Below are 16,123 nucleotides of genomic sequence, written 5' to 3'. Positions count from 1 at the left end.
TCTATCGTACTTTCTTTCTGAAAACTCACTGTTTCCTTCACTAAATTTGCAGCATGAGGCGGCAAATGGCATGCCATTACTGTTCTGGACGTCGCATACGCATGTCCTTAACACGGAAGAGCCTGCTGACTGACAGATAAACTCTCCGAGACGCCGGCATGAAGATGGTGAAACGAATAAAATGGATACCAACGATGCTGACGGAGTTGTCGGATGTATAGCGAAGTCCTAGGAGACGCGAGTATTGATTGTTGCCGTTGGAGGGGGCTGGCTCGCATCATTGCTTGCCGCTTTAGCAGGTTGTATGCGGGCCAGTGCCTCTTTTGAGGGGTTTCCCCGACTCCGCACGCATCGACCTCTTCAACAACAGTTCCAACCTCAACGGGATGACCACGACCAGGTCGTTAAGCCTGTGCTCTCCGCGACGACTTTCCCCCATTATGACCAACGGACAATGTGCAAAAGGAGAAAGCGCGGTACATCCATCGGATATCATTCCGTACATTCCAAGGATTTTGTCGGGCGGCCAAAAGCAGCGTGAACCTCACACGTGTCGTCCCCTTCCTCAGCGGCCCGAACTCGGCTTCGAAGAGGATGAGGCTCCATAAATAAATTTGGAAGCCTGGAGGTTTCTTCAAAAGGGATCATGGGTATCAACTATCATCATCGACTCCTCAGGTGTCCTCCGCACGCGTCAGCAGAAGCAGACCCCGAAGCTTCGTGTCAAAGAGGCTTGAAGTTGGGTGATCGATTTTGATTGGCCAATAATGAGTTCCGGGATCTGCAAATGGAGCCCGGTGCTGCCGAGTGGGAGGTTCCCCCGCACGAAGCTACCGTCACCATCAAGCACTCTATGAGCTACCAGCACCTGCAATAATGATAATTCAGCCGTCGTTTGCCCGAGCTACGGCATGAGAAGGTCGCATCTTATGAATGTTGAAGTTCGGGGGTTTCTCGCTCTTCTTTTCCGCTTTTCTTACTGCATTTTGCCGTGAGAGAGTGATGTGGCGAGGCCACTACTGAGACCACGCATTTTCCCCTCATTCGTTTCCACTTCGCAACGATGAAAGCGGAGTAAGTTCGGACGCCCAAAGGTGTACGATTTGCCTATTTCCGGCTATGACCCTCGCTCCAGAGTGTCTTCCGACGGTCTCCGCCAATATATATGTCTCGGATTATATAAATACATCATCGCCATTTCAGACTATACCCATGGAATAGTAGATCGCTCGTCTAACTTTTCCGAGTTCCACATTCCATTCAGGGGTTGACCCAGATAATAGGCATATATAAACTACTTACCCCGAGAAGATCGCGCTCGTTTCCCTTCTGAGATGGCTTCTGCTGATGCTTATGTCGACGAGATGTTGAGCCGCAAGTTTGGAAAGGAAGTTACCAACTACTTTGCGGGTAGGCAGACTCTGGAGTTCCTGGTAACTTCAAAGCTGTCCCTGGGCGATACTAACCAAAGGGAACAGGGAGCCCCCTCAACCGCGTCGGTTTTCTCCGCACCGACCACACCTTCCTGAACGCCGCCGTGAAGCATGGCTCGACTTCATTCCTCCTGTTCAACAACAACGCTCCGCTCGTGAAGGACCCTTCTAAGCTCGCATTCGTCAACTACAAAGACGTGCAGGGCCTCATCGGCGATGATCCATTCAAGAGCAGCGAAAAGCAATTGGTTGCGGAGTACAACTCGTCGATCACCAGGCCGCTGCTCGTGCTGCTCGGTCTAGACGAGAGACGGAAGGAGGGTTTCACCTACAAGAGATGGAGCGGAGCGCCGTTTTTCGCTCTCGATGTCACTCCAACCGGCACCCTTCAGAAGCAGGCGCAGAGTGTTATCGAGGCGGTCGAGGCAAAAGGACTGAGGTTCCAATTCTCCCGGTCACACATGGAATTCTCACGGGAGGAGGGTATGTTCAGCGATTTCCCTGGATGCGTGCGTGTATGACATGCTAACATGCATGCAGCTGCCATCTTCTCGATGGGTCGTGCTATAATCGACTGGAACAAGCGTAACCCATACTGCGCTCAATGTGGATCGCCAACGATCTCGGTTTGGGCAGGAACGAAACGTATTTGTCCGCCCACTGACCAAGCCCTGACGACCACCGTCATCAAGGACGGTACGTCCGAGAAGTCCGTCGTAGAGAGACCCCCATGCGCCACCAGAAACGCCATCTCCAACATCTCCTTCTGCCGTACCGATCCCTCCATCATCGTGGCCGTCGTGTCCAGCGACGGCAAGAAGGCCTTGCTAGGTCACAACGGCCGCTGGCAGCCGTACTGGTACAGTCCCCTGGCTGGGTTCTGCGAACCGGGTGAGTCCGTAGAGGAAGCCACCCGCCGTGAGGTCTGGGAGGAGACAGGAGTCCGCATTGGTCGCGTCGTGATCCATAGCACCCAGCCCTGGCCGTACCCGAACAGCCTGATGATCGGTGCCATCGCCCAGGCTATTCCTGGCGAGGAGGAGATCCGTTTGGACAACGATGCCGAGCTGGCCGACGCGAAGTGGTTCCCCTTGGACGAGGTCGCTGAGTCGTTGGAGAAGTTCACCAGCCCGATGGGAGGTATGTTTCTTTCCCAGACCATTTCGTTCCTTAAAAAAAAGATCCCCTCTCTGACGTGTATACAACACAGAGCCGGCGGGTCCGGGCTACATCGAGGGAAAGCTGAGGGTGCCGCCAGAGAAGGCTGTCGCTCACCAGCTGCTCAAGGCCGTTGTGGATGGGTACCTGGAGTAGATACTAGACAGTACAGATATCATAGTATTATAGTCAATCTGTTTTCTTTGGATTCAAGATGGACTGCTATAATCGGAGCGTGCGGCCGGAACCGCTTCCGCAAGTGGCTCGAACTGGCTTGATTGATGTTCTGGCAGCAAAATTCTGACCGCCCGACTCACCGCTCAAGACAGGAGAAGCCACGTGATATGGCAACGATCGTAGATATTATCACGTGGTCACAGATTAATGCTTTGCACATGATCTCGGTCTTTCGGCGTCCGCCGCCGTCAGTCCGACGACTCCGACTGGCCCGGACGGTGCTACGAGCCGGAAGCCCGGAGGCATCACCGAAGCCGCCGAGATAAGATCCGAAGCCTTCCCGAGTCCCTCCCGATGTTCGGGTGGCACTGGAGACGGAATGCTTACTCGACTTGCTTTGGCTGCCTGGGGCATTGGGACACTGAGCTCAGTGAGTGACTATTACTAGGTATGGACGTCAACCAATACGGTTACTTTCATTGAGGTTTCCCTGTATTTCCAACTACTGGTCGCAGCTGAGAAAGGCATCCTGGAGATCATACGACTCTTGAACAAAGCTGGAGCGCGAGCTAATCAGCCGCAGTACTCTGCACGGCGCTGAGAGGGAAGGCCATGTCGAAATCGTGATAATGCCAATCGAGGAATACCATGCCGACCTTGGTCTCCGTCATCTCGACGACAGTAGCCTCCCAATCCATAAGGCCGCATTCAGCGGGATCCTACAGTCCCTGAAAGTCCTCTTGGAAGTTGCTGGTTCGGACCTCCATGCGGCAGATAGCAATGGACGGATCTCTCTACACTGTGCTATCGCGCGCTCTCACTGAGTTAACATGCAATTCCTCCTCGATAGAGGTGCCGAAACGGATACAAGAGCCAAGTCTAAGGTCAACGGGAAAGCCGGCCAGATGCCGTTGGCCTTGCGCGCATTTATGGTAAGAGATGGAACTACGGCAAGGCTATTTACCCTGACAAACCATTTTGGAGTAATGAGGAAGTACGCGCTGGTGGATAAAATGGGTCATGGTCATTCTTCGGAGGTGTAGCTCGGTTAGGACATGGGTGCTATTAGATGGGTATTCTGCTTTGAAGACTTGGAACAATGAAGATGAAGAGAGCAAGCGAATAATGTGAGATGTTCTATCGATTAAAAATTTTTTTTTTCAGTACCTAAAGGATGAATGAATCACATGGACTCAGCGAATTCGGGGAAGACCCCAAACTGCCATGCATATTGTATTTCTGCACTAAGTTGTACAGTACCAAGGGATATCGTTGCATTGTAGTTGTATGGGAGGCTTAGCTACTTTGCCGGGCCGAGTCATACTTCCAACTTATACATTAGGTATCTGACACTGTTTACCCGTTTCATCTATTTATAGTCAAATGGGTGTCTGTTGGAGGGACAGGTCGGTCTCGCCACTTAGGTCTTAGGGCCTAGGGTTAGGGCAGACCACCTGGTCGCCTACCTCTACACCTTCCACGCACGTAAACAAGGACTTCTACTTCAACTATTACTACTGAATTTAATATTATTACTTCTTCCATTCCAACAGTTTCCCCGCCTTGCAATAGGTTTCGTTGGTGTGGGTTAGCCTTATCGCACAATGACATAGCCTTACTTAATCTAGGCGATATGAGCAGATAGGCTTGCCGCTCGTACATAGCCATTTTCCAATTAGTTGTCCCAGCTCCAGTCTCGGTCCGAGCCTGAGTACAATGTTGGTCCACATATTGAAAAAATTCTTTTTGTAAAATATTAGTAAGCTCGTCCTAAAGATAGGCGAGTTTGGCCGAGTGGTCTAAGGCGCCAGATTCGGGTTTTCCAACTGCCACACGGGTATCCTGGTGGGCTCAGCCCCGCCGAGCCGGCAGCTCGCATCTTTCCTCAATTATTCTGTTTTCTGGAAACAGACCCAATATATTATTGGTATTTCTTTTTAGGTACTTGTTTCCGTTCATATTGTCAAATCCATCAGCTTGCATCTTTTTTCTTCTCTCACCGTTACTCAGCCCTGATCTTGAGCAGTGACAATTTCTGAATATCTTCAAGCCGCTATTCAAAGTTGAGTTTGAATTATGGCTGAATGTACCTATATTGTTAGCGACCGTGACCTCATCCATCACCCATATGTGAGACCACAGTCTGATTTTAACATTGTGATAATATCTCTATCTTGTTAGAGTTTGTTGCTACAAAGAGTAGTATTTCGAGTTACACTACTGATTCATATCTTTTGGCGCCCCCTCCCCCCGTCCAAGCCACTAAGCTTGCCGTTTTTGCTATATTGCAATCTGGGCTGGCTTTGCCTAGACTATCATGGTGTCTGGGTACCCTCCAATAGGCTCAAAATCACATGGTTTTAGAATAGCAGTTTACCAAGCCAATAGAGAGCAGAGGAGGGGTGACAAAAGATATGATATATTAGTGTAGGTAGCTACGTGGACTTGGGTCTCTTCGGGTGTTACGTCCTATTTTAGTCAGGGCGCTCTAGTTCAATAGGCTTAGACGATCTTCATCTCAGCATAACAAGGGGAGCAAGGCAGCTGAATTGCGGATTTGCCTGCTTGAGTTGGACTGCAATAAGTCACTGCCTCGCTGCTACTCTGGCTGGTCATATTGCCAACTTTGCCGAGATGCTGGTATCCTACAGCGCTAATCTGGGATCGACAGACCAAGCGTCTACACTTAGTGGTCAACGCACTGGGTGATAGGTCGAAGATGCTAATTATGTGGAGTATCGACGCTACAGGGGCCGACGAGGCTGCAAATGTGTATCAATCAAGATGTGTGAGGGGACTGGGAACACCACGAGGCTGTAGCAGAGCCTTGCCACCTCTTCTTGAGGCTGAATTGCTTTTTTCCGAAAGCCAGGGTTTATCTATCTCTCCATAACTATCTAAAGCACGCGATTTTGAAGTTTTATGACAATTTAATACAACATTATCTACTTGTTATATAAATTCGAACCCTCTCCTGCGCAGACGCAGTTAGCGTTCAGAATGTCGTGCTGCAACACGTCGACCTTCGAGTTCGAGGGAGACCCCGATATTGTATGTCATTTTTTTCTTTTCATCCTCTCATTTTTTAAAGGACTGGCCCATTTCGCTGGTCAGCTTGTTGCAATTGAGCGGAATCAGCAGTCTCTGTCAGCAAACGCTATTGCATTTAGAGATCTTCCGCCCCTTCCTCGAATTTTTAATTCTAACCTTTACTTTTCGTAGTTAAGAATAATATAGCTAATCTGTCTCTATAGGTAGGTATCGGTATATGTGCAATCCTCAAGCTATTTATATGCGCATTGTCTCATAATCATAGGTCATATTGGCATTTTTTATATCAGTATGGCTTACATTCTTCTTCGTCCTCATAACCTTCTTCTTGAAGACTTTCCACGCGACGGCATAAGCTATCTCGACGAACACATTGTTACCGTAACCAAAAAAACTGAAAGAGCACATGAAAATCTGACTACCATTCCCACCGTGGGAAGGACCAGTTTCACGGAATGCTATTCAGCAGATAGCGTTGGCTTAGCGACCGGCAGCTCGTTACCGGGGCTTCTATTTTCATTGTTGGGTATGCTAGATATTGTAGTATCACACAGTATCATTTTGCGATTACACACTACCTTGGGACCACATCGTTCACCACGCACCAGTCGACTGTTATGATTGTCGAGGACATTCTTGTGAATGACCTTTTCAAGAAAAGCTGGAGAATGGTTTGAATTGTCATTATTTTCCCTTTGGATAGTGCCGCGATCTTCTTGATATATAACGAGCAGTTTTTGGTGGTATACGGGCTTTCTACCCAATGCGTTTGGGACATCATTCCAGCATATTATACAGCTGAGGAGCATAACCAAGATCGGGAATCGGCTTATTCTTCCAGCTTTGGAGTCTATTCGCTATCACCCGCAATCTATGGCCTGAATTTGCTAGGTTTCTGGATAGGCATTTAGGTCCGGTATTCAGCAAGCTGGAAAGGCTCTCAGTGCACCAGCAAATTTTACCTCTGGAAAGCTGTCTAAGGCACAACGACGAACTATATCCTATGTTTTCTGGTGGGTTGCGGACAAACTGACATTGAATCTATTTCTCTCTTGGTTCGCACTCCTCGAGATCCTTAATTCGACAGTACTGGACTTGTATTGAGTGTTCACGACCCTTTTCTATACAACATACGCGACTGCCAATACCAGGGAGATAGCCAAATACAGAGGCCTGCAGGGCGATGAGAATTCCTGGGGATGTGGTTAAATACTTCCGATGCTTCTCCTTGCGTTGCCGGTGTTTCAAATCCTGGAGATATTTTACGGTGCGAACTTGCCTACCTCAGCTAATTTGCCGGAAAAATTGGATAACTAAGAGTCTAATCTAACAGAAGACTGGCGTACGCATAGAAGGAAGGGAAAGAATAGCGAGGCAAAGCGACAACACCCAAGCAATGGAATTTCTGCTGTAGAAACAGAAACAGAACCAGAACAGCCCCCAAGCGCGGAGGAAACAACGCCTCCCCAGGAGCACCACGACGACATACGGACGACTGATCAGCAAGCACGATCATAATGATACGGCTTTGGCTAGGCCTCGCCACGTCGATACCGAAATGGGCCGGCAGTCGACCGCGGCTACTCAAGTGTCTCGACGGGATTCGGATGTAACATTGCGAGCGTCACCCGACTTGCAGGGGATGCAAGGACTGGAGAAGATTTTGTACGCTTTTTGGCAGATCTTTTGGATCTTGGCACTTTTTTCAGGTACAATAATTGCTGCTCTGTCTGGCTATCCCAGTTAAAGTGCAACATCTAGCTACGGTACCTCGTTCTAGGTGGTCACTATATGCATAGATACAACAGAACTATTACCTTGCGTGCTGTCCATGTACTGTTCATCTATTCTGTGTCATTCTTTCCAAATCCACTCAGACTATACTATAGCGATGTCAGAATCCCAAATGCCCTTTTTGAATACGTATAGTAGCTAGCGCCCTCTGTCAGTCAATGGTATGTGATTGTATTTGAGGATGTTGCCGGATGGAATGATTTGACACTCGAGGTAGTCGTTGCGGCTGGAGAGATGGCCCACATCCTAATCCTGAGCCCTAGGCCCAGTCACCTCGCCGTGTCTCTAAACCCCTTTGCATTCACTTTCACCACGCACATTACGTATCACATAAAGGGGCTATATTCTACATATTGGCAGTTTTTGGGCCCGTCTCTAACGATATTCTTTGTTTAAAACATGTACTTGGCCTGACCTTGTCTATGGCCTCCTTCATTTGGAAGTATCCGAATATCAATCGGAAGGCAGAGATGGCAATCCCTAGCGAAACACCGGCTTCGTGCTTGCCAGACACAAGTCCAGACAGATTAGACGCAATCAGAAAGCTTAAGAATTACAGGAAGTATCATGATTAGTGTTTCCTTGTTAACAGGATGCTTATGCAAATGCGGCACGATCGTTAGCTCACCAGGCGAAGGAAAAGCGTTGATTAAACTCCCTCTGGAGAGCGGGGCGGCTTTGGCTCTTACTGAGTTACTTTCTAGAAATTCTGATTCTGTATCTCGTCCGGGGAACAGGTCTAGAGCTTTATTTCCATGTTTTGGGGCCGAATTCGAATTTTGCCTACTGGAACCACGGATAATATAGTAATGCAAAGAGAATAAACATAAACATACTTTTTAACTATGTAGGTGCTCATCTCACTCTCTGAAAAAGCACTAACCGGTTAAATCATCACTTCCATAAAACTCAGGAGGTGAGTACAGCCTACCTAGGCCGCTTTTCAAATCTCTCCTTTATCTAGGCGGTATAAAAGCCTCTAGACAATAAAGGCATCTCAATCTGCAAAAATACGAAAAAACCATCATCCATTATCAACATGAACTACTGACACATCTCTATCGACGTTGTTGTCCAAAATCATGACGTAATCAATCACCGAGCGAGCGCGCTTCCTCCACACAACACGCTTGATATCTTCTACTACCAAAATGCCATGCAAACCAGCAGATTCAGCAGTTCAGCAAGAGGGACGTATCTTGCTTGCTATTAATGCTTTAAATAATGGCCAATTTAAAAGCATTCAAGCTGCTGCAAATGCATATGATGTCAAATATTCAACATTGAAACATCGCGTCCGCGGGCGTTCTGCACGCGTAGATGCAACACCAAACAGCAAAAAGCTCACTACCACAGAAGAATCTGTGCTTTTCAAATGGATATTGTCTATGGATCAGCGGGGACTACCACCACGAATAGTCACTGTACGAGAGATGGCCAGTTTATTGTTATCTAGCCGGTTAAAAACACCAGCTACTGTTGGCCAGTGTTGGGTCCAAAGATTTATCAATTGCCACCACGAGCTCAAATCCAAATACAGCCGCAGATATGACTATCAACGGACTCTCTGTGAGGATCCAAAGGTTATCAGAGAGTGGTTTCAGTGTGTCCTTGAGGCTATACAACAATATGGTATTGTTGAGCAGGATATTTACAACTTTGATGAGACTGGCTTCCAAATGGGGATAATATCAACTGCAAAGGTTGTCGCTGGTCCCGAATCTAGGGGCCGGCCTAGAGCAATACAACCTGGGAATCGAGAATGGGTGACTGTGATTGAGACAGTCAATGCTACTGGCTGGGCTCTCCCTCCAATGATCATCTTTGCTGCCAAGAATCATCAGTCTAAATGGTATCGGGCTGGACAATTGGGACGAGTGATAATGGCTGGACCAACAATGAGCTAGGGATGTGCTGGTTGAAGGAGGTTTTCCATGAGCATACCAAAGCTCATACAGCAGGCAGATATCGCCTTCTGATTTTAGATGACCATCATAGTCATGCTACAGCTGCATTCGATCAGTTCTGTACTGAGAATTTGATCATTCCTCTATATCTTCCACCACATTCGTCGCATTTATTGCAGCCGCTTGATGTTGCCTGCTTTCGGCCATTGAAACGTGCATATGGGCAGGAAACACAGATCTATATGCAGCACGGCATCAATCATATTGACAAGGAAGATTTCATTGCAATCTACCAGCAAGTACGCCCACATGCCCTGACAGGATCTAATATATGCAGTGGATTTGCTGCAGGAGGCCTGGTTCCATATAAACCAGAGCAGGTGCTTGACAAGCTTCATATTCAATTGAAAACACCTACTCCACCAGGCACATCCCATAGCAGTCAATCATCTAGCTGGACTGCTGAGACACCAAAGAATGCTAGGGAGCTGGAGAAGCAGGCAGAGCTAATCAAGCGCCTCTGGCGGCAGCGTACACAGAGTCCTCCTAGTTCAATCAGTTATGCAGTTGATCAGGTGGTCAAGGGTTGTCAAATTGCGATGAATAATGCAGTGCTTTTAGAGCATGAAATCAAACAGCTACGCATGGCTAACCAACATCAAAAACGCAAGCGAGAGACAACTAGATCTTACATTGCTACTGGGGGCATTTTGACAGCTGAAGAAGGCCAGCAGCTTGCTCAGCATGCTGCTCAGATGCAGTCAGAGGGGGTAGAGGGAAGGTGATGAGCGGCCTAGGAAACGTGCACCACCGCGGTGCAGCAACTGTAATATTCAAGGTCATACTAGGGTCAGCTGCCCTGCTAGATAGGCAATTATTTTTTATGTAAGTAGCTTCAAATTAGGGGGTGGTGTGGTTAAATAATCAAGTGTTATTCATAATGGTGTTGATTGCACCGCTCGCTCGGTGATTGATTACGTTGCAGTATATAGCTGACTAAGCACAGACCAAGCATAAAAAGCTCCCATCCCGCTCCACGCTGATTGGCCAACCCCTTAATCCCGCCTCCCCCCCATGTCGAAGTTCACAAAGAGAACCGGCGCTTGGAGGACGACCACAATCATGTCCGGGTCAATTGGACGTTCTCGTCGCTTGTCCTCTTGGATTCAGAGTCGCCTCACTCGCTCCTTGTCATTAACTGAAATTCGACAGCAATTACCGACCACAAACTGTGTTTACACAGCATGCTTCTGGCGCAGTGACCGCGATTTGCGACGTTGATAAGGAGATATCAGGAGGTCCGTTCATTCATTGAGATAACGAACGAGGTCTGAGCGAAGTTTTTTCTTTTATCGACGCACACGCTTTGCGGATTTGTTTGCGACTCTTAATTTGTCATTATCGAAGTCAATATCAACAAGAAATGGGCTCTCCAGAAGAAGATACTCTCCGAAGTTCCGATTCTGCGCAGTCTCCCAGCAGCGCGTCTGCTACGACCGTCAACCCCAATGGCTTCGATGAGAAGGATCTCGTGCGCTCTCAACAGCAGCAGCAGCTGAAACAGCAAAGACAACACCCTCTCGCTGCAATCCCGAAGCGCAAACCTGTCGCGGGCGCGGGAGGGAGCGGCGCGCCTGTCGTGACCTCCACTGCTGTTGCTCATGATGCGTCATTGGAGGAGGCGGGGATTGCGCATGCAGCTGCCACCTCGAAGATGACATCGCGGTGGTCGCAGTGGTCATCGGGCGGTTTCAATCTCGGTTCCAGGTCCGGTCTAGGGAAATATTCGAGAAAGATAGAGTCGAAGCTCCCCTTTGCCCACGACAGACGCAAGCGCCGCTTCTTCCTAATCGGAGTCGGCGCCGGGATCGTGATCCTCATCGCTCTGATCATAGGTCTCGCGGTCGGATTGATTGTTGGCAAGAAGTACGCATTATCCCCTTTGCCTCCCACATCACATATTACAACCTCCAACACAGGTTGATACTAACAATGAAATCCCCATCCACAGAGGAACCGCATCCAACCTCCCCCTCCCCACCAACCACGGCGGTCCCTACACAGGCGACCTAACCTACTACAACCCGGCCCTAGGCTCGTGCGGGATCACAAGCACGGATTCAGACAATATCTGCGCGGTCTCGCATCTCGTCTTCGATGTCGCGTCGCGTGGCTCCGACCCGAACCAGAATCCGCTGTGCGGGATGAAACTCCGGCTCAGGAGGGATGGGAGGAGTGTCGACGTTACCGTTGTGGATAGATGTATGTCTTCCTTTTACCCCTCGAATTGCTCATCTCAGCTTGCTATCTTCCTGATGGGAGAAATGAGGGAGTGGAGTGTCTGTGGCTAATGTGTTGTCGTTATCGGTATAGGTGTCGGATGCAAAGCGACAGACATCGACGTGTCGCCCGGAGTGTTTGCCAAGTTGGCGAATATCGACCAGGGACGGGTGCTTGTGCAGTGGGCGTGGTTGGAGGATGCGCCTGTTGCGATACCTGCCTGAGTCTCAATCTTGATCGATTGATCGGTTGATACGGGTTGATTGTTATACACTCTCTACCCAGGTATACATATGCGGAGTATTGCGTCTGCGGGTCCTGGCGAATTTATGAAGAAGGGAGTTTGATTGACGGATGGATGGTTGATGGATGGATTTTTATGTGATACCCCTTACGTACTGTATGTACAGTTTTCTTTTTCGATAGAATATGTCTATATAAACATTTACTTACCTGGATGTCTGTGCAGTATGAGCCGTTGGACCTGCTGTACATACATACAAAGTTCTACAGGAAATTTCGCTATTTCTAGAGTATGTGCGCTTATGGCTAGGATAAGCGACAATCATTCGCTGAAGTAAATTTTCATATGCCCTCTATACGCCTTTTATATCAATACTCCGGCCAATCCGGATCCACCTCTTCCCTCCACGCGCGGAACCCCCCGCGGATATCACCGATGAACCTCTCTCCGCCACGATCAAGACCCAGCTCCTTGAGCCTCTTAACCGCAACCTGAGAATCGTTTCCAAGACGACAAACCACATATATAGGGTCCTTTGACTCTGGAGAAGCGATATCCGGCGGAAGCCAGGCGGGCATTGGCGGTTGAGCCTGCGGATGAGTCGTCGCCTCCTCCTGGGGCCTCGGCGGCGCAGACGATATAATTTTTGAGATGGGGATATTAATACTGTTCTCGAGGCTGCAGATATCGAATTGGACCTTCTCTCGCACGTCTATTACGGTGTGACGCTTGGATGGCGACACTGGTTCTGCATGCTTCTTCTGATATTCCTCCGGTGTGATGCGCTCGTTGGGAGAAAGGAGAGCGGTGGGGGTAGTAGAGCCACAAAGCAGCACGTAGTCTGTTGACCCCGAGCGCAACGACTCTAGTGAGACGGTCGCGTTGGCGGAGCAGGCTGCGCAATTTGGCCGGCGCGAGCGCAAGCGAATCGTGCGGAAAAGGGGCGTAGAGTACGCGGAGAAGATATGGAGAAAGGGTGGATCTAAGGAGACGTTCGAGTTGGCAGAGTTGTCATTCTGCTGCGTAGTAATGACTTTGATAGCTTCTAGAGCCTGCAATACGCCCATCGTCCCAACGACGGGGCCAAGGATTCCTCCATCTGCGCAGCTGACAACGCTGTCTGCAGGCGGCGGCTTCGGGAACACGCAACGGTAACAAGGTCCACCAGACTTGTCTCCAGGCGGTCGAGGGGGGTTGTTTAAGACCATAAGTTGTCCTTCTGTCCGCAGTGCAGAGGCAGAGACGAGTGGCTTTCCCAGGAGAACTGCGGTGTCAGAAATCAGGTATCGAGTGGCGGGGTTATCCGTGCAGTCGAGGATGAGGTCATAGTCTTTAAAGATCTCCGGGGCGTCTTGCGGAGTGAGATGAGCTCTATGGGCGACGTATTTAGGATGAGGATTCAACCTAGAGTTGAAAATCAATTAGTTTCCTGTTCCACACATCGCAGATGCAACAGGCTTGTCTTGATTGTCTTGACATACTCCTTCAAGTACTCGATCGCGCTATCGACCTTCAGCTTGCCAACATTTCTGCTCCGGTGGAGGACTTGGCGGTGGAGGTTCGAAGGCTCGATCGCATCTCCATCTACCATGCCCAGCGTGCCGACTCCAGCTCCAGCGAGGTACAAGGCAGAGGGACATCCCAGCCCGCCAGCGCCAACTATCAGGACGGAAGAAGAGCGAAGTTTCAGCTGCCCTGGATGATACAAGCCCTGTTAGCTTGATATGCAGCAAGATGGGGAGCTGTCGCGTGCTGCGGGAGACTACCAACCTTGCAGTCCAACCTGCGGGACAATCATCTGCCTTCCATACCTCTTATATTCCTCTTTCAAAAGAGGCCACTTTGTCGTCCTCTCATCCCTATCCCTGGCTGTGGTCTTGCCAGTGCTATCCTCCTTCCCAGCAGCGGCAACTGCCGCCGCCTTCTCCGCGCTCTCAAGCTCGCGCTTCAGTGCCGCGAGTTGCGTTTCGGTAGCGGCAATCTGGGCGCGGAGGGAAGCGCATCTGGATTCGAGATCTTCCATGCTCATCACGCTCGTCGTTCCTTCGGGAGACGAGGGCGAGTGAAGACAGGGCGCGGGGAGACTCTGGATCGCGCGGTTGAAGATCGCCGCCGCACAGGCCGGCTCGCCTCGATCGATAAGATCTGCACTATACCACTTTCGGATAGAGACGCCCCGGGGCGACCCCTTGGTCTCCGCCTATCAGTGGTGATACCACAAAGTAGATACCCAAGGTAGGTACCTTCCGTGGGAATATGTGCTAATATCTTTCAACCGTATCGGGGGTAAAAAGAACCTCACTTAAAAAAGAGCTCACTTCGGGGCAAAAAAACTATAGAGAAGGAAAAAAGCAGCTGGTCCCGACGAGGCTCGAACTCGCGACCTTGGCGTTACCTTTTGGTATTAGCACCACGTTCTAACCAACTGAACTACAGGACCTTGAAAGACAGTGCACTTGATGCCTAAGGCTTCCTCTTTATCTAACGACCAAAAGTAATAGTTATGATTTCATGAAACAGTATGCTGAAAACAAATATTTAGATCTAAATATGATCTACTTAAATGATTTCAATAAAAATAGGGCTCTCTCTTCCAAGTGCAAAGTGCTTCACGCGTTGTCCTTTCTCTGATAGTATATAATCAAGCTCGTGCGCCTTCTGCTCAGCCGTCCTCTGCTTGTGCACCGATAGAACAAGAGCGGTCTAAGCCTGTTAAAGAGACTTGAAAGCAAGGAGCAGTGTGCTGTTGGGTCCACGTCCTTCAGTCCTGCTCAAACGGCCCAGCTTTCTGAGCTGCTAGCTGAACCTCTTACAAGAAAATTATCAAATATCCCGGAAAACCCCGATTATTCAGACGGACTGAACACTGGAAATGCCACTAGTATCTATCTATCACGGCGGAAAATCGGAATCAAGCCAAGGATCCTTGAGTAGCTCCTTAGCCGTGTTTTCTCCTCTGGCCGCTATTTGGTTGCCTCACTGGCGAAGGCGATAAACACATTCTTATCCTCGCCATACATAATGTGAGACTACTTTTGAAGGTGAATCCTTCAGGCATGTTGTAGTTTTTAAGATGCTCTAGGATACTCATTGTCAGTTACACGGCCGGGATTCCACAGCCCTCAAAGAACTCACTGTTCGCATTGTAGAGCATCGAGCCCCTCATTTGATGTTCCAGAAGCTCCTTCAGGCGGCGCCCTAAAGACACCATGACATGTGCCCGGTGCACTTCTCTTCATCATTACGCTCATCCATATTATGCAGGTAGATTTTTTTTGAAAGCGGTTCTTCATTCCGTATACCCGGACCTGTTTGGGTTGTGGGAAGAGAACAAGCAATAATATCTACATACATTGACCTAACTAGCTCTTGTGATTATAAGGACAGACACAGGGGGCTCTGTTGAAATTGACAGCTCTTCGTTGATAGATAATAGCACCTGTTCAACTGTGTTTCATGCTTCACAAGCTACAAGGAGACTGGGATCCTTGCATGAGGGACTGATATTCTCCCCAATCCTGTCCTTTTCTTGCGACTCCACATGTCTAGGCTTCAATTACACAGATCTAGATGCCATAAATAGGCAGGAGAAATTAATGACAGCCTTCTCCATGTCACATTGCCATTTTGCGCGACTTAATTCGATGTCCGATTTGCAATACGATGGACCAGCACCCGCTACTCCAGCAAGTGTGCCCACAAGGCTGAGCTGCAGCTAGAGCGCGTATCGACAGAATTGATAGTGTAAAGGATGGTCGGGCCTTGCTTCTTCATAGCTGGACCCCCCTTCTTTCTTGCACGTTCTTCTCCAACCATCAATCATCATGTAGAGTAGGATTGGCTGCCTCCTCAAGTCCCACAGACAAGCAATAGCGTCACTGTCATCATGCCAAAACTACCCCCCCCCCCCCCCCAGCGACAAGTTTCGTTTCGACAGGCGACTTCTCGCGGAAATCGCGGGATTACGTCCTGGGGTGGCTGTGTTCGGATGAATACCGGTTAATCAATATAAGGATCGCATCTACACGAAAAACGCAAAAGGTACTGGGGATCAACGTCCATTATTATTATTATTATTA

General features: G+C 49.1%; 3 protein-coding genes and 1 non-coding gene across 4 annotated transcripts; 2 read left to right on the top strand and 2 right to left on the bottom strand.

Annotated features, from left to right (window-relative positions):
* Positions 1 to 1,334: 1,334 nt before the first annotated feature.
* VTN00DRAFT_3181 (uncharacterized protein) lies at positions 1,335 to 2,747 on the top strand (the record flags this gene model as incomplete). Its single annotated transcript, XM_069429470.1, has 4 exons — positions 1,335 to 1,410; positions 1,479 to 1,916; positions 1,974 to 2,573; positions 2,644 to 2,747. The coding sequence occupies 4 exons, from the start codon at positions 1,335 to 1,337 to the stop codon at positions 2,745 to 2,747; spliced, it is 1,218 nt and encodes a 405-aa protein (XP_069282919.1).
* An 8,196-nt stretch (positions 2,748 to 10,943) lies between these two features.
* On the top strand, positions 10,944 to 12,024 carry VTN00DRAFT_3180 (uncharacterized protein; the record flags this gene model as incomplete). The annotated part of the gene is made up of 3 exons (XM_069429469.1): positions 10,944 to 11,446; positions 11,532 to 11,782; positions 11,894 to 12,024. 3 exons carry the CDS (start codon positions 10,944 to 10,946, stop codon positions 12,022 to 12,024), a joined length of 885 nt encoding a protein of 294 aa, XP_069282918.1.
* A 388-nt stretch (positions 12,025 to 12,412) lies between these two features.
* Positions 12,413 to 14,073, bottom strand: VTN00DRAFT_3179 (uncharacterized protein; the record flags this gene model as incomplete). The annotated part of the gene is made up of 3 exons (XM_069429467.1): positions 12,413 to 13,448; positions 13,526 to 13,739; positions 13,815 to 14,073. 3 exons carry the CDS (start codon positions 14,071 to 14,073, stop codon positions 12,413 to 12,415), a joined length of 1,509 nt encoding a protein of 502 aa, XP_069282917.1.
* A 327-nt stretch (positions 14,074 to 14,400) lies between these two features.
* VTN00DRAFT_t213 lies at positions 14,401 to 14,484 on the bottom strand. Its single transcript has one exon. It is a non-coding gene; the product is annotated as a tRNA-Ile (tRNA).
* Positions 14,485 to 16,123: the final 1,639 nt, after the last annotated feature.

This window comes from Thermoascus crustaceus (genome assembly GCF_041956765.1).
Source record: "Thermoascus crustaceus strain CBS 181.67 unplaced genomic scaffold VTN00scaffold_13, whole genome shotgun sequence".
Taxonomy (NCBI): domain Eukaryota; kingdom Fungi; phylum Ascomycota; class Eurotiomycetes; order Eurotiales; family Thermoascaceae; genus Thermoascus; species Thermoascus crustaceus.
This window is presented reverse-complemented; position numbering and strand designations above follow the sequence as displayed.